We start from the raw sequence: 20,677 nt of genomic DNA on the forward strand, positions 1-20,677 counted from the left end.
TTAGCGAGGTCATCGATCTAAATTGCATTTTATCGTCTGGATCGGTCGATGACTTTAATTAACAATAAACATGGGGAAGGGGGGGGGGGTTCCGATATATAGTAACTGTTATATATCGATAGAACTCGAAACGGAAAATATAACTCATCATTTGCATTTTAAATGGTTTTGAGTGAATAAATGAACTTGAACACTATGATCATTGAATCTCTTTGAAATTTTGAATTTCTGAAATGATATGAAACTTTGATTTGTTCTTTTTTTTTATGTATTCATAACTCTAAATAATTATCGAAAAGTGTTTGAGTTAGTTATTTTATTATTTATGATGATTTTATTCACTTTTCGATGTCACCCTCTATGTCATTTAATTGATTTCATTTCTATGTGTAATGATATTTTAAAAAGTGATTGGTTTTTTTTTTCCTGATAATTTAAAGAAGCTCGGGTGGTTCCTCTTCGCAAAACTTGACACCATAATTCCTAAAGCAAACATGATATTGATAATAAACTATAATCAAACTAGTTTTCACTACTGTCACACGATGAGTGGGAACTGACAGTGTTTTCTGAATGACGACAGATTAAGTGGTTGTACAGAAATGACGAGGTGTCAACGATTCAGGGTATCAACACTTTTCTCTCGGTCAAGGTTGAGTGACTCCTCATTATGGTCACGTGACTTGATATATACCCGCTAGAGTGAGTTCTGTCACAGAAACTCTACCGGGGTTCCAGTTTTAACGAGGCACGCTTTTTCTTGTTGGCTTTGTGAAAACTACTCAGTGAACAGAAATAAGACTTTTGCATGTGGCAGAATGGACGAAGACAAAATATCTAAATGTAAGTTTTCCCTGAATTATAACAGCAACCTGGGAGCTTTGTTTAAACCACAGGGGCTTGTTCCCGGCGTGTAATAATTATTTATTTATAAAAAAAAAAAAAAAAAAAAAAAAAAACATAATACGGTAATAATAAAACTGCAGTGTTGTTGGACTATTACCGTGTATGATTCTTTAAAAAATATTACAAGCCGTGAGCAAGCCCCTGTGTTTAAACATAAAGGATACTCTATATGTATAGTTTGAAATTGTTTTATTGTTAGCAATTCATGTACTCTGACAATAATTCTTGGTAACTTTGATTTTCACCCTGCCCTTCCGTATTTTGTTTATCGTTTGTGCAGTATTTAGGACTGACGGGACATCTAACCAAAATGGAAAATTCCAGACAGGCAAAATAATTTTTCGGAAGTATGGTTGTCGCGCACCACTGTAAATTAAGCATAATTTAACTGTTTAGTATATCTTTAAAAAAAGTCTTCCCCCCCCCCTCCCCGGTGCCTGTTGGTCTGTATTTCATCTAGAATACAACGTAATGCGAAAAAGAGAAGAGCAAGCGGAGTAACTCTAAGTTATGTTCACTTGTGATGAAAATTATTGTGGTTACCTCCCTTAGCACATGATGCAGTCGTCGAACACTTGAAAATAGCAGAGCATGATGATTAGCTGCAGATCTGTAGCGTTATGGTTTTATGTATTTGTCTTTGTCTTTGACCATAACGCTACAGATCCCGTAGTGCAAAAAGGTGCAATTTACGGCGCAATATTTTTTGCGCTCTTTTGGGGAGAATTTCTCCACTTTCTAGCATCGGTCAATCAACTACCTTTCACTCCCTAATTCTAGACACATTTTTGAACTAATCTATATATTTTATCCATTTCCTAACCATTTATACTCGTCTCTACAAGTGATAAACTCGCTTGATTAAAATTATTTGTTAGATTACTGAAAATTCACTTCAGGCGAGTTTATTGCCTGTAGAGACAACTATAAATGGTTGGGAGGTGGATAAACTATACATATTGGATACAGAATGTGTCTAGAATTAGGGAGTGAAAGGTAGTTGATTGACCAATGCTAGAAAGTGGAGAAATTCTCCCCAAAAGAGCGCAAAAAATATTTCGCCGTAAATTGCACCTTTTTTGATCTGTAGCCTTATGGTCAAAGACAAATATATAAAACCATAACGCTACAGATCTGCAGCTATAGAAAATGATGAATGCCTATGTATGTCCGGATAATTTACATCAAGTCCGGTTATAGTAAAGAGTTATATATATTGAAACTGCTTCATGTTGTAAAGGCTTTGATATTGTTTTACCTGCTTGCTTATATTTTCAACCGAATATATGTCATGTTTAATATAGTTGGATCTTTTCATTAATTCAATAGGAAGAAAAATTCAGGCCTGTTTTTTTTTTTTTTTTTTTTTTGATTTTAAATTCTTAAACAACAATCAGATTTCCGCCTTGGGATTTCACATGAACTGATTAAGGAAGAGACGGAATTTGGCTTTCATCTGTTTAAATAGTTGACACCTTTGTCATGGCTCCAGGACAATCTTGTTTAATCCGAGGTAGATAACTGATGTATCAGGTTTTATAAAGAGGAAATACGAGTTATCCCACATTGACCTACTGTTACCTATCTTGAGCGTATCATCAGGAAGTTGTCTGCCCATAGGCCAGGAAGCAAGCTGCCTGAACTAAATTTCCACATTAAATTGATTTTTTTCTAAATTTTGTCATATATGGTAGACATGAACACATGCGATATTGAGGTTTTGAGAGAAAACATATTAATAAAAAGTTGTTTTTGTTTTTTTTTTACTTTTTTAAACAAATCTTTTGACAGAAATTATAGTCTTAAAACAGGAGGAAATAATGTCAACATTTTATAAAAAGCAATAAAGACATGTGATGATCATACAGATGAATATTTGACCGAAGACCAGCGAGTTTGTCCCGTGACTGGTCTGTATGAGCGCGGGCTGCTTTACCATTCACCTAGCGTCACACGGTTACACTGTTTGTTGATTTAACTTCTATAAATAGCGTGGGGTAGGTAGATAGGTACAAAGGTATTCCTTTATCGCCTTTCACTTTACCTAGCCTAGCTTCTACCCGTGGGAAAAAATGCGGCCGAGCTGTGCGCGCTTTAAAATTCTTCATAGTTAAAACACTATTTTATAAACCATTAATATATATGCTATTAACAAAATCTCTTCTACTAAGTGATCTCAACATTTTTTGTTTTCTAACAATCATTATTTAGTTACAAAATGTTTTAAGTTTGTGGTCAAACGTGAGAAGATAGTTATATGTATAATTTTTTGAAAAAAGAAATAGGTTTTTAAAACGCAAAAAAAAATCATTCACAGCTAGTGAAAAATACAAGATGTCTCTGACTTTCATGTTTGCTCTATAACCACGCTGCTTTGTTTTGGTTTCGAGGTGGGCATGAATCGATACGTAATGCAATTGATCTAAAACGCGCCAACTCTTTTGATTGGCTAAGATCTGTAAACACGCATTCCATGAATGCAGTGAAGCGCAATAGTGTGTTGGCCGTGAGCCAAAATATAGTGAACGCTAGATCCAGACAGAAAATCTCCGCGAAATGTAGTTCCCCTGTCTACTCCAAATTTGTAAGAAATATTTGTGTTTTTCGGTATTCTAAATTTCAACAGAAATTCATTTTCTTAAAATATTACAATATTTACATGAAAAACGATTAAAGATCACCTTAATATTTTTGGAACGTCGCCAAGTGGGCAGGGACACTTACTGCGGAGTAATCGTGTTCTAATTCCCGCAATTGTTGATTTGAAACTTCATAGTACAAACACAGAGCCTTGTATGCTCAGATAATAACAAGCCGTCGACTCGCTCGCAACGACGTGGATTCTCGTACATTAAACAGCAACAATGTTTTAGTGTGGATATGTTTTCAAAAAAGGAAAATTTAAATATGTTTTCTTGTAATGGAAATTCGCCTCAGGAAAAGGACGTGAAAGGTAGGTTTTGAATATTTTTTTTGCCTGGATCCGTGTACAATATGTTAGGGCAGTGTTGTCAAGGAACGTGAAATAGAACCGCTTGATTTGGATTTGACTAATATTTTGTTTTGTTTTATGATTTTTAGTACGAGATAAGGAAAGCTTCACTAAAGCTTACAATGTTGGCCCAACTCTGGGGAGCGGAGGGTTCGGCACGGTGTACGCTGGAACACGGAAACGAGACAATATGCCAGTAAGTTTTCCCGCGGAAAAAACGGGACGCGCTAAATGTCATTAGGTGCAGGTGTCAAATATCCAAGTTTGTTACTTTGTATGAATTTATGACACGCTTTTAAAAATTATTTTGTTTCTTTTCAGGTCGCTATAAAATTAATAGCAAGAGAAAAAGTGATAGAATGGGGATCCATTAACGGGCATCAAGTTCCGCTGGAAATATGTCTACTAAAAAAAGTGTCAGTGTGTAATGGAGTTATAAAAATGTTTGAGTGGTACGAAATGAAAAACTACTTTGTGATAGTGATGGAAAAGCCTGAGCATGTACAGGACTTATTTGACTTTATCACGGAGAAAGGTGCTCTAGACGAGGAAACTAGCCGAAAATTTTTCCGACAAATTGTGGAGACCTTAATCGCCATTCATAAAAACGGAGTAGTTCACAGAGACATTAAGGATGAGAATATTTTAATTGACTTGAAAACAGGAGAACTGAAATTAATTGACTTCGGCTCTGGGGCTTTCCTAAGAGACACAGTGTATTTAACATTTGATGGTGAGTGTCGATATTTGTGAATTTTCTGTGATATTTTCTGTATTGGCATCACTGGATTGTGTAAATTTCTAAGTCGATCCGATCCTCCATATAAGGTTTTCCCGACCCCAATACCGCGCGAGCTGGCAGATGCACCTAGCGGGTCAAAATTTATCAGCATCTAGCAGCGCACTGACTGTGCTATTTATAGCACAGCAGCCAACTCTTTACTTGGTCTGCGTTATCTAATCACTCTTATTTGATTAAACCCGATTTGACCGCGGGATTAATACATGTGGTATGGATTAAGGTCAAACGCGCTAGCATTCCTTGGCACTAGGGCTTTAAATTGTAGTTGCTATAAACTTCCAACACAGTAGGGATTGGTATTGTGAAATGCACCATGTGACAAATTCATTAGAAATACCTGAGCCCATTCTTAACTGCTTGGTCATTTAATAGCTGGAGGGTCAAACTGACTTTTAAAAGGCACATTGATTTTGACACAACTAATTATCTAATATTCTTGTTATGGTTGAAAAATTTGAAGCATATGGCCGTGCAGTAAATTTATGCCCCAGTGATATTCCTTGATCACTGAAGCGTGACCATTGTCCCAGAAATTTCACTCAATAGACCAGTGATGCCTAACAAAAATTGCTTCCACCTGTAGAATCTATTACTCATAAATAAGCCCTTTGTTAAGTGCTCTCTGGGCTGTTAATGACTCATTCAGTAAAACATCTACTTTTTTTTTACCTGTCCATTAATTAATAACAAGTAATTAATTGACCTGGTGTATTTGTGTTTTTCAGGAACAAGAGTATATAGTCCACCTGAATGGATCAAGTTTCATCGGTACCATGGTCGCTCAGCCACCGTGTGGTCTCTGGGTATTCTCTTGTTTGATATGGTGTGTGGAGACATCCCTTTTGAACAAGATGAGCAGATCATGAAAGCCGAAGTTTGCTTCAGGGGCAGACTTTCACATGGTAAGTCAAATAATTTATTATACAATCCCAAATTTGAAGAAAAAAAAAATTAATTAAATATTTATATTCCTGGAAATGGGTAATTGGAAGAATATTTAATTGACTTCTTTATTTTATTTTTTCAGAAGCAAAAGATTTGATAAGGAAGTGTCTGTCCATCCGTCCGTCCGATCGACCCAGTTTAGAGGATATCCTAGTTCACCCTTGGATGGCCCCCACCCCCCTCTCTGTGGATAAACTTGTCATTCGCACCCCCTCCAATAACAATATGTCCTCAACAGGTTCTATGGATGGCGAGAGTATGAGCAGCCAAGAAAGCATATGACGCTGACAGAAACTTTTAGCCCCCCCAGTAGTGTTCAAATTATTTATTTGTTGGGAGACAGTGAAACTTCAACGAACCAATGAAAGTGTTCAATCACTTCCTATTCCAAGCCTCAGGGAATTTTTCTCGTCAGATGGATATTGTACCGAAAAAAAATTCTCCTTTGGACATTAGAAGAAGGATTTCTCCAAGAAACTTTCTTAATTTTAATGTGATCAGAAAGAAATACTGGATGCCAAAGATTTCCAAATGAAAAGAATTGACAATTGAAAAATGACTTTTTTTTTGGATGATAACCTCAAAGGTCAAGAAAAAAATGTCTGTTCAATTGATGCTGAAATATGCAAAACAAAATGCTCAAATAATGTATTCATTTGAAAGGAAAAAATAATTTTTTTGTAAGAAATTGCAAAAAACTAAGGTGTGAGTTCTGAATAGGAATTTCACCCACACTGCCATTCCAATGCAAGCTAAGCACAGAAGAGGGTACTTTGCATTGCTGAACAATTTTCCTCCTTTGAAAGCATTTTCAAAAAATGTTTACACAACAGTCTGGTGCTATCAAATCTTTTAGCAGCATAACTTTTTTTTAACATATGTAATTTCAAGTTAGAAAATCTGACAAGATGCTCATGGCATTAAATAGACCATAAGCCCTATATTGAAATTATATGCTCTATCTTTCGACGTTTTGGTTTTTTTATTCAAAGAAACCAAGGAAAAAAAACTTAACAAATACTCTTATCATTAAATATTCTTACAGTAGATTAAATCATTTGACACAATTCTGCCTTTTTTTTCTGCCCGATTTTTTTCCCATATTTTTTCCCTCATTCATTGTTCAGAAATGCAGACATTCTCAATAGAATTCATTGACACCGCATACACCTCATTATTCTCGGATTCAAGTCGGAATGGATACTTGTATCGGAAAGTTTTTCTCATTTGTAAATAGCCATTTTTAATTTATTGTATAAATGCGTGGAAAAATTGTTTTTATATGGGAATAGTGTTTGTGAAAATGCTGAGTTATAAGCGACATGAAATGTCTGTGTGGTTGAGCGGGAGTTAATTTATTGATGGTCAATAAACCTCAAATATTGCATCATTGTATATAACTTATTTTTTTATGAATGATAAATAAATGGAAAAAATCCTTGGTTTAAAAAATAATAAAATAAAATTTGAATTTTAAAATTACTTGCTTGTTGCGTATTTTATTTTTATATAACGGAAAGCCACTGGAAAGAATTTTTCGAGTTTTTGAACGACGCTGATAAATCTAGAATTTAAAGTTTATCAGCGCCGCAAGTAGAGCTCCCCTAAAAAACTTTTCTGTGGTTTTCTGAAAAGTATATATATTTATATTGGAAATGAGAAAAGATGGGAATTTCAAACAGCAAACTTACGCTGTGATTAGCCGAATTCTAATTTTGTCAGAAGTGAGTAATATGAAATGTTTACATTATATAACTAGGAAGAAAAAAAAACGATGAAAAAAATGCCACGGTAGAAATATGCCGTCGATATCTAGTCTAGCTCTAAAACTTGAATCGGATTTTTTATTGAATACATTATCGCGACATTCTTTGGCACCGTGCCAAAGGTAGGTATACAATGTTTATATACACGAACTGCGCAGATTCTGAACCCTGGGCGACTCGCGGGGTTTAATATAGAACAATATATACGGCAGGCTATAGCAGCGTGATAGGCCGTAGACAAGGTTAAAAGTAGGTCACAGAGCGGACTTAATAGTATTTACGCAACCGTGGACGGCGCGAAATGTGTCAAGGTGAGGGACGACTGATGTCCAGCAAGTTGAGTCCAATTCGTGATTTGATAAAATTCTCTTCTGTGTTCAAAGACTTTTGCGGTAGTGTTTCTCATAATAATTTTTTTTTGAAATAAAATAAAATGCTACATTGTTTTATTAATATAAATTTTTTTTTAAATATTTTTTTATTTTTAATTTTTTTTTATTTTATGTATTTATTTAATTCTTGGTGAAGAATAATTTAGATACACTAGAAGCCAGAAAGTGTTTACTGAATGGTACTAGATTAGGATTTTAGGTAAATCGAGTCAACCCTATGTCTTGTACACTAAATGCCTTGCGAAGTCACCTTTACAATTATGCATACATTGCAAACACCAAAAAGTGAATTGGATGAGAAAAGATAAACGCGTTAAATATTGGAGACAGTAAAGAACTCATCTCTCTCTCTCTCTCTCTGACGTCATTCCCCAGGAAGTACGCCCCTGTGCCCCTCTTGTATCCTGAAGTTAAGTTTGATCCTCCGAGTTGACATAAGGACACATACGTAACGACCACGAGTGCTGAAACATACCGGACATAGCGGTCAATCGATCGCCGGACTCCGGTTATCGCGCGCTATCTTCATTTATAGTCTTCATTTCAAATTACATGTAATAAAATCTACAAACATGTAGAATGTGTATATATATGCATGTAATTGAAAGACACTTATACATGTATTTGTATCAATAGAATTAATATTTCCAAGCAATACAAAAACACGTATGCCTCATTACTTTGCTCTTTTGAAAAAAAAGGTCAAGAAATTTATGCAAAAGGGTGATGCTCCGGAAAAAAGTTAAAGGCTGAATGTTTAAGTAGAGCGGGACTGGGGGTAGGGGGGTATTGAATTATAAATAAAAAACAGGGAACAGATTCAGTAAGAAACCTGGAATGAGAATCAGAAAACTGCATCACACTTATCCATATACGTTCATAACCGAGAATTCGAAGTCTCTGTGGCATGGTTCGTGCAGCAATGACTTGCGTGCATTGTTGTGCCGCCCCAACATTGAGATCTATCTTCACGTATCAGATCTATTACTTCAATAATCGCGGTCAAGTGATCCGGTTTCCACAACTGTCGACGCGTCCTTGCTTTTTAAATTTCCGAGAAATCCCTTTCTTCCTTGTTCTATTAAATAAAAGGTCGCCAACCTGCGCGTTATTATTTATAAGAGGACCCAGTGTGTAGCAAAAATATGTGTTTATGTACCCAGAGAGAGAGAAGAGAGAGAGAGAGAATATAGTAGCTTTATTCTGCAAAATGTACATATGTCTAAATTTATCGACAAAACAAATTTTTTTCCTCATCACTTTCCTTAAACGCATAAACAGGTATACTTATAGATAAACTTTTCACATGAACATTGTCTTTGGTCCAAAAATAAAAATCGAGTTTGGTGGTTGGTTTATTTATGCGATTATTTTTTACCCACGTTGCACTTTAAAAGATTTGTCAATGTATATGTACACTGGAAAGTTTATTTCCAATTTCATGTCAGAAGAAAATATTATCAGGCCTTGTCCCACCTTAAGGTGTACTTAGAGTAACAAAGTAGCGGCTTATGAAGGTTCCCACTCTCTTTGTCCTGATAAAACTTTAGCGTAAATGTTTCGTATTTTTATATCTTATCTTGTCTATTTTAATAACAAAATGAAGTTCAATGGGCGAGAAACAGTGCACTTATCGAGTTTCAATTTAGAATGGTTTATTTTGGGAGAGGTTTTCTTGTGCGACAGAAAAATTCACATTCTTTCTTTAGCAGCTAATCTGGTGCGTACCGAGTATTTACGGCTAAATATCGCTCCACCCCGAGGTAAACTATGCATAGATCAAAATGTCTCGAATTTCCGATAATTGCTGTATACATATAAGGGGTCCGTCGTCCCCAGAAGTTTAGGTCACATTAAGACGGGACCACGGTCATGGGGTTCGTTGCGTGGCAGGAACAGCGCGAACAAACAAGTCTTATCTACAGCATATACTCGTATCTATCTGACAACGAAGTGAAAGTCTGGAAGAAAGAACTGGGTCAGGTTAGGGGTAGGTTGGGACGGGCAGGTGCTCCTTGTCCTAAATTTCAGTCCGCCATGTTATTAAGTGCAACGAAGGAGGTTTATATTTAGCCCCCTGTCACGTGACTTGTCTAGAAAGCTAACAGCACATCGTGACTTGTTCCGAATTTCATTGATAAAATCGAGTGTTCATGCGTATAAAATCGACAAGGAAAACGTCGCCCAAATTTTTCATGAGTCATTGTCTGTACTAAGAATGATTCCTAAATTACATCGTCTGAAATTTCTGTGTTTTTATCAATAAAAAGTTGTTGATTGTTTTTAAATTCCAAAGCAAATCGACCCCATTTATTATAAAGTACCGAGTTCGACAAGGAGGCAACATTTACCATACCTTGTTCAGATATATTGACGATATCAATGTACTCATGTTTTTATTGACATATAATCCCCGTTAAAGGTTGATAACCGATACAAATAATTACAATATTGCCGATATGAAACTTATTAATGTTCTCCCTCTTTCAATTCGAGATAGGAATCTTCGTCCAGGGCATTTAATTGTGTAACGTGAGCACGACCCCTGAGTTCACTATCTTTCAGTGTTAACTTCTTAACGTACGATGCTCTTTTGAAGTGAATATTTATGGATATGAATTCATTAAATCACAACTTGTTGAAACAAAATGTGAATGAACCTTATTAAATGAGATAGCTTGCTTGACCCCTCTTGACCTTTCTTGACTTCTGTTTCTGTTGGCCAGGTCTACGCCCGTCATGGAGGTCTAATCCTTATGATGCACTGAGCTGCAAGAACGGGTTTTTAAGTATTATTTAGAGTACGAGTTTCCTACTGTATCAGAGATACAGGGCGGGGCTTGAGGCGAGAGCGATAGCTCGAGCCGGGCCCCGCCCTGTATCTCTGATACTCTTAAGACGATACCGAGCAGTATTCTAAATGACTTGTGACATGACCTTTCCAAGGACCTCACTAATTTACATGCGTATTTGGGTACATACCTCCCAACCAATCAGATGATTTTGCAGAAAGTTGATTTAGTATCCCATTTTAAGCATTCGCAACTGAAATGCCGAGTGAGATGGACGTGCAGGTATCTATCATTTTAAAATAATTATTTAAGGGATGCATAAATTAATTTGTTCTCCAAAAATTTTATTTAGATTTGATTGCGCAGGGTTTTTTTTTTCTCTGTGCAGCTCTTGCTGACATTTTTTTTTTCAGTTTAAGCTACGATTTAATGCAAAACATTTTGATATATAAGAATCATGTAGGAATATTTTTGAAACAAAAATGCTTCGGGAGATCGTAGATTCTGAGAGAAATGTCCGACAATGTCCTCCACCGGTCGTCATATACAAATTTAAATAAGCAGATGAAAGGAAAAGGGGGGTATTTTACGATCATGTTTTCATTAAAATGTAGAGTAACTATAAAAAGGGGAATACAGCACTCACTGGTGCCCCCATCCCACCTCCTTTGAGTTTTTTTTTTCTTTTTCGCTTTCGTAAATAATTTTTTTTCCTAATCTTGTATACATACGCTTAATTTTTAATGCGTCAACAAGTAACGAAATGACGCACATAGGTGTTGGTTGATTATAAATATAACCCCACGGAATACGATTTTCCGTTTTTTTTTGGGGGGGGGGGTCAAAGTAATAATTTGTGAACTTCCCCACTCCCTCCTTTCTAAAATTTTTGAATCCGACAATAAAACCTTTACGTTGTAAAATTTTATTCTTAATTCACCTCAATTTTTGAGTAAATACTAACAGTTCTATGGCGAATTGAACGATTGGTATGTCTGTATATGGATACAGCTTTCCGTCATCGCTAAATATAAACCGTACTGTATCGTTGATATTTTGCAGATACAGTACAGTTTCTGCTCATTTGCATAAGAAACGCCCACAAAAAGTGTTCTGTATCGCAGTTACAGTATGCTTGACTTCAAAGGAAAACTCACCGGGTCATGTCACAATGAATGACAATTTTACCTACACACGCTGATGAGAATGCATTCTGAAGAATCTTCCAGCGCGATCAATCGAAGCGTTCGTTGATAGCAGAGCAGACTTTAGCGTTTGTCTTTAAGGACATTTCACCCTCTTATGGAGATACCGAGCATGTTCATTGACACCTGTTGGGAGAGAATGGCTTAAATTCAAGGAATGTGTTTTCAACATTATTTCCTTTGAAAACTGATAATGTATGTTCTTATCAATCTATGGAGGGCCCGTGGATGACGAATATATTAAGCCCGTCTGTTTTAGGTTATGAACCCCTTAGATCAAGATGGCCGTCAAGAACATTACCCCCAAGGATTTTGTAAACAACTTCATAACACTGGGAAATTCCAATCACGTGGGACTTTTAGGTGACAAAGATGCGTACTTACAAAAACCATTAAACAGAAGAGTATGTCTCGTATTTTTTTTTAAGTTTGAAAACGCTAGATTAAAGTTGAAAGCCGAGATTCAAAGTCGGAATTACAAATTTACTCAGAAATCAAAAACTTAGAAAAAGTATAAGGTGGCACTAATACGCTTCCGTACCAGTACTATGGTTTTGATTGCAAGGTTTCACAAACCACAGGAAAACCACCAACATTAAGGGCGGACTACTACTTCACTAAACTGTATTTTCCGTATTATAGAGTCAGAATTAAGTAACAATTCAAGATTTATTACACTGAAGAGAACAACATAATCTGTTCATTATCTAAAAATTATGACGTCATGGAAAGGAGAGCTGCTGATGACGCATGCAACATCGAGGAGTCCTTTAAAACTTTATGCTCAGCGACTGACCGAATTCAATGCTCTATGGGTACTTTTGTGCACTCGCAAAGGATTTCTTTTTTCTAAAAATGATTCAATATTGTTTACATTTTTACAATCTCTTTACAATATTTCCTCCTTTGGTCACGTGACCCTCTGCCATTCAGATTGCTCCGCTACAGGAAGCTTCCGCAATTCAGAGGTCACCGTGTCGGCAATACCGGAAGTAGATATCATCGGTTGTTTACAATTGAAGGATGTGTTTCCTATTCTGATAGTAGTATCCGTCTTTTGTCAGTATTAAACGCTGATATATATGACAGTTTCAGTTTCGCAGCCGGATTGCATTCCGCGCAAAATTGCGAAAAAGCAAGCATGCTCGGGTGAAAATTTCTTTGCCCATGCAATCTTCTATTTGATAAATGTTGAAATCAGGAGTACCAAGTATTATAGGTTAGTCATTCAAAGTTTTATTAACTATAAACAGTAGCAGCTGTCGTTCTGGAATCAACTGCGCCATGACCCCGATCCTATGATCAGTGAAAATGAAGACTACATTAAAGAACTTGAAAAAATCTTTGCATTATAAATACCAGGCTCGACCTCGTGTCGAAATTATGACACGATCGTAGATTCAAATAGCCTCCCTCAGATTTCTGGGCAGATTTTCGCACGCAATGCCTCGTGACAATTTATAACCGAAAAAAAGGAATGCTTTTAGAAATATTTACTTTGGAGAAAATGCTTCACTGAGTGTCTGTTTAAAAATAAAGTCCCACGGTTTGAGGTTAATAAACAGATTATCACGAGAAAGAGAGACATTTTGCAATCAATCTCTAAGAAGAAAAAATGTAAACATATACGTGTGAAATCTTGAATGATATCTTGTGTCAGTTTTTTTTTATCAGGGCCAGGAGAGGAGTGAGAGATTTTTTTCTTTCAGTTAACCTTTTATCAGTGTTTGGCGGACGTCGGTCGACAGGTCCGGCATTATAACAGACAGTCGGACTCGCGTGGCCATCAACAATCTGGACTTTTAGTCAATGACAGAAAATTCCACGAATTATACTCAGTTAATTTAGCAGCATATTATTGACCAGATATTATATGAATTTTCTCTTGTGGCCAAACATTTATTTCGAAACCCTGGCATCAAAAGTAAACTTTCCACCCACCCACACGTACAAACAAACTTGTGATTTGCTTTGGGAGGGAGAACGAAATATTTTGAATTCCTCGTGTGAACCAGGTCACAACGTCTGACTGTTAACCATAAAAATTAGAAAACATTTTATCTTCACGGTTTTACTTTAGACCACTTAAAGAGTAAAATGGAACCGGTCTGAAATTAAACTATGTGGAATTGTCTATAGTTTTTAAGAACTCATTACATTGTTGGATATATTACATATATTACATTGTAAATATACCAACAACGTACTTATGTTATTTTGACGCACTATTCAATTTAAAGGTTTTAAAAAATATATGCATGGAAGAATTCTTTGACAAGTACAAATTACATGATTTACAACAACACAAGTCATATGTATACAATCGATCCATTTCTCGACAGCTAGATTTGCATACAGCTAAATGTACATTTTCATTTCAAATAGTAAAACCAAACAAAAACGCCGTGGGAAAGAGAAGGATATCAGTGAATGAAGAGGCAGCGTGTGCGTGAACAACAAAAACACGGAAAGTTCAGCACGGGCGTGGTCCTGAGATTGGTGAATCACTATAGGGGGCGGACAGTGTATACAAACTTATACCCGCCGGATAAATGATACACAAAGTAAAACTTCTGATTGAAGTTCTGGTACATGGTGTTTACATGTTTGTTTGTTTTCTCGGTTTGTAGTATGATGAAGAGGGCGTGGGTCTTCATATTCGGCCATTCAAGTGTGTTTGTTAGGACTAAACTTACACCCCACCAGTTTATTAATCTAATCTCACGCCTAATTATAAGCATTAAGATTTAGATACCAAATTCAGTTTCCTTTTTTTTTTTTGATTTTTCAACTGAATGACTATTTTATTTTTATTGAATTTTTTTTGGGGTTACGATCCTCATTTTGCAAGCCAAGGCGTGTTGGGGACCGTTGTAAACATATCTGACTTCTAGACCATCCAGAGCGTTTCTTTGTGCTATACAGCCCGCTAACCAGATGTGGATTGCTGTTGTCTTGTAGATATTTATGTATACCGTGTAGATGACCGCTGCTTCCCACTGCTGTCATCAGATGACCAGATGTAATCGTTGTTTACATGTACACCGGGGTCATAGAGCGGCCAAAAGTTACTGTAACTGGGCGGTGTTATAATAACTACAGCTCACCGATTTCGTAAAATCTTCTATTTGAAGGATGTGAATTGCATATCAAAAAATGCATGTCTGATTTCACGCATCATTTGACATTTATCCTCATCCAACCCCAATCCACCCCCACCCCCACTCCACCATCCACCCCACCCCAAACACATACACACACCACCCCTCCATGCAAAATGAACGAGGAGAACAGTAAACACAGGAATATTTCGTTCTTGGTAAGAAAGTTTTAAATTCAGTGATAGAAGTTTCGTAAATGCTCTTGTTGAAGGTGGCTTTACAATCAGTGGCGGAAACTCTCTCTGACGTGATGACGTCAGAGAGGCTCTCTCTCCCTGACCGCAATCTCCGGAAGACGGCTTTATCTGCAGGATGTGGGAATTTCTCGGCGCATAAAATTAATTTAATGCACTTCAATGAGGCGAATTTATAATTTCAATTTAAAATCAAAACTTAAGTAAATATACCCTCAGAATTACCATTTTAATTGCTAAATATTTAATGTAGTTTCTCTTTTAGTGCACGATAAATGTTGAGAAAGAAAACATATATTGTAAAAAAAAAAATCGTAGTGGAAAAAGTAAACAATGTTGAAAGGACAACTTCCCGAAATAGATTAGCATCAATTAGCGTTTTTCTATTCAGAGAATAATTAGCACTTGACACAGTAAATATGCGTGTCAATCTATGAAGATTCTCATTGGACGCGAGAACAGGGAAGAGGAAGGTTTTAGGGGGCATTTTAGGGAGGGATTTCTGAAGCCTTGGAGTTTTTACACGGAACACAATTCATTTTTCTGACTTGGATAAACATCATTTGCAATAAAGGATGACAGAGAATCGAGTTTTTTTCTTTTCAATTCTGTTTAATTTAATTTTAAATACATACGTGACAAACTTTCACACTAGGTGGCGTGTGTAACTCACTATTTTATTGTTTTATTTCGTTTCTTTCCAAGTATTCATGAGGAAGCAAACGTTATATAATGTAAATAGCTGGTATAGTGTATATATTTTAGTTGCATACTTTGTCAAAATTATCACAACATTTTCGAGGTACAAGGAAACTCGAGTCTCTGTTACAAATAAATCTCAATTCTTGGAATATTTTTAATGGAGGAAAACCGGGATTCATATACTACACTAGTATACATGTAATGCCTACCGGTATATGTTTAGTAAATAGCTGTCCCTGAGGAAACTAATTTCTGTTTACTGGATTGTAGTTTTACATTATTAGTTTTAAATACAAATTACTACATGGTGTACATACAGGTACCAGTGTCGTGTCCAGTTTTGACGGTTTATTAAGGCTTGGGGAACTCGCTTGCAATTTTTTTTACAGAATGTATAAATTTTATTGACCTTTTGACCTCAAAATCAATATAGGCCACAGGGAGTTGTTATGTAAAATTTCATTTACTACATGGTGTACAGTGTTTTACAGGAGACCTTTTGACCTCAAAATCCCTAAATTTTTGACACAAATATCTGACACAAATATCTTTATGGATTGGACAATATTTGAATATTTTCCATGTGTGACCCCCCTGCAATAAAAACATCACTCGGATTTTTCCGTCCCAACTTGACGGAAAAGGCCGAGTGATGTTCTGATAGGACATACTACAGTTTCTATGCAGTACAAAGATAAATATCACCACGCCCTATACGTGTCACGTGTTACTTATAATACTCTTGTATCAAAATGTACTTTGCTATATAATATATAGATGTTTGGTTTACACTGTACAACTTACGATAACATTTAGTAATTTATAACATTACGGATCAACAGTACAAAGTCTGCGGTCAAATTATATGTGACTCTGTTATCTCATGTTGGACTTCTCATGATGTCAAGTAGATGCTAATTAGTCCAATTAGATGCTAATTAGTCTACAAGATAAATAGATTTATTGTTTTTTCCTTTATTTCTTTATGTCTATCAACAATTTGAGATTTATATGCATAGTTGACCTTCTTAGGGTCAGACACAAAGATAGACACGAACAGGATTTACAAGCACATTAGACCTCTTTAGCTCTTGACTTTTCGCTTTGCCTAATTTACATTCCTGTAGAATTAACAAGAAATCAACTCCACTAATTTTAAAAGATTTATCACGGAGAAAACAAATAGAAATGGAAATATTAGTATATAATGTAGAGTTTGTGCGCCCCTATATGAATATTTAGCGTTCTCCATGTGCGCCCCCTATGTAATAAAAAAACGAAGTCTATGTACGCCCCCTATGTATAGAATGTAGTCTATGTACGCCCCCTATGTACAGAATGTAGTCTATGTACGCTCCCTATGTACAGAATGTAGTCTATGTACGCCCCCTATGAACAGAATGTAGTCTATGTACGCCCCCTATGTATAGAATGTAGTCTATGTACGCCCCCTATGTATAGAATGTAGTCTATGTACGCCCCCTATGTACAGAATGTAGTCTATGTACGCCCCCTATGTACAGAATGTAGTCTATGTACGCCCCTTATGTACAGAATGTAGTCTATGTACGCCCCTTATGTAAAAAAAAGTGTCTATGTACGACCCTTATGTCCAGAATGTTGTCTATGTACGCCCCCTATGTATAAAAAAAAAGGTGTCTATGTACGCCCCTCATGTATAGAACGTTGTCTATGTACGCCCACTATGTACAGATCGTTGTCTATGTACGCCCCCTATGTATAGAATGTTGTCTTTGTACGCCCTCTATGTACAGAATGTAGTCTATGTACGCCCCCTATGTAGAGAACGTTGTCTATGTACGCCCCCTATGTAGAGAACGTTGTCTATGTACGTCCCCTATGTAGAGAACGTAGTCTATGTACGCCCACTATGTACAGATCGTTGTCTATGTACACCCCCTATGTACAGAATGTAGTCTATGTACGCCCCCTATGTATAGAATGTAGTCTATGTACGCCCCCGTAGAACGTAGTCTATGTACGCCCCCTATGTACAGAATGTAGTCTATGTACGTCCCCTATGTATAGAATGTAGTCTATGTACGCCCCCTATGTATGGAATGTAATCTATGTACGCCCCCTATGTACAGATTGTTGTCTATGTACGCCCCCTATGTACAGAATGTAGTCTATGTACGCCCCCTATGTACAGAACGTTGTCTATGTACGCCCCCTATGTACAGAATGTAGTCTATGTACGTACCCTATGTATAGAATGTAGTCTATGTACGTCCCCTATGTATAGAATGTAGTCTATGTACACCCCCTATGTATAGAACGTAGTCTATGTACGTCCCCTATGTACAGAATGTAGTCTATGTACGCCCCCTATGTACAGAATGTAGTCTATGTACGCCCCCTATGTACAGATTGTTGTCTATGTACACCCCCTATGTACAGAATGTAGTCTATGTACGTCCCCTATGTATAGAATGTAGTCTATGTACGCCCCCTATGTATAGAATGTAGTCTATGTACGCCCCCTATGTACAGAATGTAGTCTATGTACGCCCCCTATGTATAGAATGTAGTCTATGTACGCCCCCTATGTATAGAAGGTTGTCTATGTACGCCCCCTTTGTTTTCTATGCAGGTCCCCTACGATTATTACGTTTTCTTTGCTGAACCCCTATGTAGCTATGTACAGAACGTGCTTTTTGTGCGCCCCCTATGTATAGAAAGTAGTTTTTGTGCGCCCCTATGTAAAGAGGCTAGTCTGTGCAAGTCCCCTGTATATTTATTGCGCACAAAAAAGTGCGCTCGATTCTTGATTAATTTAGCCAAATTCTTACCTCAACTGCAAAAATGGAAGATTTCAAAAAATAACTCTCTCCTCTATCAAGTTCTCTCGTAGTTGACATCTGAACGAAGCATATTGGATCGAATTATCTTTGAAACCAGAATAGCAGTATAAATAAGCGCTCCACAGTAACTTTATCTGGAGAACACACGGTTAGTAATATTTTGAGAGCGGAGAATCGAGAAAGCGCTCAATAAATATACAGTTTTTTGTAGCTCTCCGGTCTATCAATAATTTTTTTTCGGAGAGCTACAGATCTGCAGCTAATCCCCATCCCACTCATCTTCCCAAGTCAAGAGTTTCTGATCCGCTCTGCTCCACAGTAACTTTATCTTGAGCGGAGCGAATCAGAAACTCTTGACTTGGGAAGATGCACCCTACTTGGCCATAACGTTTGAAAACATTATCTATCGGGAAATTTTAAAAGAGAAAATATATAAAGTTACTTCAAAGCGCAAATATTGTTCAGTAAAAACGTGCACAAAATAATATCATATTCACATTTTTGCTCTTTAATAAAAAGCGAGAAGCTGTAATAAAAACATGCATAACACAAGAGTTGTTTTTATTTTGGAGTAGGTCAAAACATCCGTTTTGTGAGTGCTCACTTCCGCCTTATTGTGTGTGAAATAAGGACATTGAACCTTCACGGGGAATCCCACTCCGTATAGGGAACTATTTTTTAAATGTTTTGTTTTAAAACATTATGTACAGTTATATAAAGCGAAAAGAGGGGACGGCTTTTCTCAGGCCTAAATCAATCACTTTTAATTAAATATTATTAAACAATATTTCATTCATAAAATTCAAGGGAATTGGGCAGTTAAATTTGGCTCCCTAAACATATCAATACACCTGGAAAAGAGGGACCGAACGCGAAGGAACAGTTGTTCCCCCTTTTTATCGACTTAGGCAGAGCATAGCGTGTGTTGACAATAAAGAGTTGGTACTTTTTAACATGTCAACAGCGAATTGACTGTCCGGTTGTGATGATATTGCCCCATAACTTTCTCCGTCTAACATGTGCCCTGGGTTTCTTAACAAATCACTCGATACCGAACGCGTTGCTATGTTGAGTCTATTTATGTTAGAATTCCTGTTATAAAGGATGTGATATTTTTATTGGATGAATTGACAATAGTTTGAAAATAAAACTTTCCTGGTATTTTGAAAACAACACATTAAACCACAAATAAACAAGGAAAGTTTTCCTGAGTGCATACTATGTGTAAAATATTAATAAATTTGTCTTTGGCCTCAGAGATCTGAGGGTATGGGGTTATACTCCGACTAATACATCATGTACTAGTAAGTAGGAGCTTTAATCCATAGAGCACGCACCTGGTTGGCTTACACAGAGTATAGTACAGGGGGGGGGGGCTCAATTACTGACCCCGGTATGATAACAAAACAATTTGGTAGTACATGCCACGTGCGATGTATGCGTTAATTGAGAAGGCATGCCGTTAATGAGTGAGTTATTTACATGTATGTATACACAAATACTGCTGGCACGTGCAGTACAGCTGTGTCCACAGGGGGTGGGGATAATGGTCCGGCATGTGACACCAATGGCTTATATCCTGTAACAGTACCTACTAATTGTACTTGTAGAATCAAGCTGATATCAAAATAGTAGATCGTTGAGGTAAACCTTATTTCTTTCTGAAAAATTCACACACACACCCCATCTCCTCCCAAAGTGCAAGTTTGACCAAATTTTCATGTGATCTGTTGCTGAGAGTTAATCATATGTTACCGTAATAATAGGAAAATATTTGTCTTGTGATAATTAATTTACGATAATTAGGGTCTAAGTAGTTCGCTGTGTGTTTAGGAGGTATGCCTAACCCCCTGCACCGACGGAGGGCAATATGTCGCTATAGATTATTATTGTAGGTACATAGATATAGTACTTAGATATATATCACCGTGTAACTATCAGATGTCATGCATTTTTATTAACCAGACGCAATTTGGACATGCCAGAGAGAGAGAG

General features: G+C 36.7%; 1 protein-coding gene across 2 annotated transcripts; it reads left to right on the top strand.

Annotated features, from left to right (window-relative positions):
* Positions 1-694: 694 nt before the first annotated feature.
* On the top strand, positions 695-7,127 carry LOC134271964 (serine/threonine-protein kinase pim-3-like). 2 transcript variants are annotated; one of them, XM_062754201.1, is made up of 5 exons: positions 695-843; positions 3,988-4,094; positions 4,220-4,631; positions 5,426-5,602; positions 5,728-7,127. In XM_062754201.1, exons 1-5 carry the CDS (start codon positions 819-821, stop codon positions 5,925-5,927), a joined length of 921 nt encoding a protein of 306 aa, XP_062610185.1. In that variant the 5' UTR covers positions 695-818; the 3' UTR covers positions 5,928-7,127. The 2 variants fall into 2 exon arrangements, with proteins under 2 accessions (XP_062610185.1, XP_062610184.1); XM_062754200.1 differs by lacking the exon at positions 695-843 and adding an exon at positions 3,563-3,859.
* Positions 7,128-20,677: the final 13,550 nt, after the last annotated feature.

This window comes from Saccostrea cucullata, unplaced genomic scaffold (genome assembly GCF_032062105.1).
Source record: "Saccostrea cucullata isolate Sc308-1 unplaced genomic scaffold, CSIRO_AGI_Scuc_v1 ctg542, whole genome shotgun sequence".
NCBI classification, from domain to species: domain Eukaryota; kingdom Metazoa; phylum Mollusca; class Bivalvia; order Ostreida; family Ostreidae; genus Saccostrea; species Saccostrea cuccullata.

What these genes read in the sequence shown, in the direction of transcription:
- LOC134271964 (XM_062754200.1), top strand. Translation starts at nt 3,787, where the DNA reads ATGTTTTCAAAAAAGGAAAATTTAAATATGTTTTCTTGTAATGGAAAT. An exon ending in TCAGGAAAAGGACGTGAAAG is followed by an intron (nt 3,860 to 3,987) that starts GTAGGTTTTGAA and finishes TATGATTTTTAG; the next exon opens with TACGAGATAAGGAAAGCTTC. An exon ending in AGTGTATTTAACATTTGATG is followed by an intron (nt 4,632 to 5,425) that starts GTGAGTGTCGAT and finishes TGTGTTTTTCAG; the next exon opens with GAACAAGAGTATATAGTCCA.